The sequence below is a fragment of the Lynx rufus genome, unplaced genomic scaffold (assembly GCF_022079265.1).
Source record: "Lynx rufus isolate CCGP_SWC_20201006 ecotype Redwood Valley unplaced genomic scaffold, mLynRuf1.p SCAF_27, whole genome shotgun sequence".
In the NCBI taxonomy this organism is placed as follows: Eukaryota; Metazoa; Chordata; class Mammalia; order Carnivora; family Felidae; genus Lynx; species Lynx rufus.
In genome coordinates, this window is record NW_025814842.1 from 7,757,566 (window position 1) to 7,759,620 (window position 2,055).

At 53.2% G+C, this 2,055-nt stretch overlaps 1 protein-coding gene across 1 annotated transcript; it reads left to right on the forward strand.

Moving 5' to 3' along the window:
• Positions 1–342: 342 nt before the first annotated feature.
• LOC124519362 (G8 domain-containing protein DDB_G0286311-like) lies at positions 343–1,493 on the forward strand (the record flags this gene model as incomplete). Its single annotated transcript, XM_047089547.1, has 3 exons — positions 343–399; positions 1,000–1,086; positions 1,440–1,493. Coding segments are annotated over 3 exons (198 nt in total), but the record flags the coding sequence as incomplete, so codon positions are not given.
• Between the last annotated feature and the right edge of the window lie 562 nt (positions 1,494–2,055).

Sequence of the window (2,055 nt, forward strand, 5' to 3'; positions counted from 1 at the left end):
ACATCCACAGAAGGTGCCACCACAACGTCTTCCTCTTCAGAGGCCAGTTCGTCTGCACCTTCCACTGACAGCACGACCACAGTGATTTCTTCTGCAACAGCCACTTCCTCTCCAACCCCAACTGAGAGTCCCACCACAGTGCCTATATCTACAGATCTCAGTTCCTCTTCTACTCCCACTGACAAGGACACACCAGTGCCTTCTTCTACAGAGGCCACGTCCTCTCCAACATCCACAGAAGGTGCCACCACAACGTCTTCCTCTTCAGAGGCCAGTTCTTCTGCACCTTCCACTGACAGCACGACCACAGTGATTTCTTCTGCAACAGCCACTTCCTCTCCAACCCCAACTGAGAGTCCCACCACAGTGCATATATCTACAGATCTCAGTTCCTCTCCTACTCCCACTGACAAGGACACACCAGTGCCTTCTTCTACAGAGGCCACGTCCTCTCCAACATCCACAGAAGGTGCCACCACAACGTCTTCCTCTTCAGAGGCCAGTTCGTCTGCACCTACCACTGACAGCACGACCACAGTGATTTCTTCTGCAACAGCCACTTCCTCTCCAACCCCAACTGAGAGTCCCACCACAGTGCCTACATCTACAGATCTCAGTTCCTCTCCTACTCCCACTGACAAGGACACACCAGTGCCTTCTTCTACAGAGGCCACGTCCTCTCCAACATCCACAGAAGGTGCCACCACAACGTCTTCCTCTTCAGAGGCCAGTTCGTCTGCACCTTCCACTGACAGCACGACCACAGTGATTTCATCTGCAACAGCCACTTCCTCTCCAACCCCAACTGAGAGTCCCACCACAGTGCCTATATCTACAGATCTCAGTTCCTCTCCTCCTCCCACTGACAAGGACACACCAGTGCCTTCTTCTACAGAGGCCACTTCCTCTCCAACATCCACAGAAGGTGCCACCACAACGTCTTCCTCTTCAGAGGCCAGTTCGTCTGCACCTTCCACTGACAGCACGACCACAGTGATTTCTTCTGCAACAGCCACTTCCTCTCCAACCCCAACTGAGAGTCCCACCACAGTGCCTATATCTACAGATCTCAGTTCCTCTCCTACTCCCACTGACAAGGACACACCAGTGCCTTCTTCGACAGAGGCCACTTCCTCTCCAACATCCACAGAAGGTGCCACCACAACGTCTTCCTCTTCAGAGGCCAGTTCTTCTGCACCTTCCACTGACAGCACGACCACAGTGATTTCTTCTGCAACAGCCACTTCCTCTCCAACCCCAACTGAGAGTCCCACCACAGTGCCTATATCTACAGATCTCAGTTCCTCTCCTCCTCCCACTGACAAGGACACACCAGTGCCTTCTTCTACAGAGGCCACTTCCTCTCCAACATCCACTGAAGGTGCCACCACAACGTCTTCTTCTTCAGAGGCCAGTTCGTCTCCACCTTCCGCTGACAGCACGACCACAGTGATCTCTTCTACAACAGCCACTTCCCCTCCAACCCCCAATGAGAGTGTCACCACAGTGCCTACATCTACAGATCTCAGTTCCTCTCCTACTCCAACTGACAAGGACACACCAGTGCCTTCTTCGACAGAGGCCACTTCCTCTCCAACATCCACAGAAGGTGCCACCACAACGTCTTCCTCTTCAGAGGCCAGTTCGTCTGCACCTTCCACTGACAGCACGACCACAGTGATTTCTTCTGCAACAGCCACTTCCTCTCCAACCCCAACTGAGAGTCCCACCACAGTGCCTATATCTACAGATCTCAGTTCCTCTTCTACTCCCACTGACAAGGACACACCAGTGCCTTCTTCGACAGAGGCCACTTCCTCTCCAACATCCACAGAAGGTGCCACCACAACGTCTTCCTCTTCAGAGGCCAGTTCTTCTGCACCTTCCACTGACAGCACGACCACAGTGATTTCTTCTGCAACAGCCACTTCCTCTCCAACCCCAACTGAGAGTCCCACCACAGTGCCTATATCTACAGATCTCAGTTCCTCTCCTACTCCCACTGACAAGGACACACCAGTGCCTTCTTCGACAGAGGCCACTTCCTCTCCAACA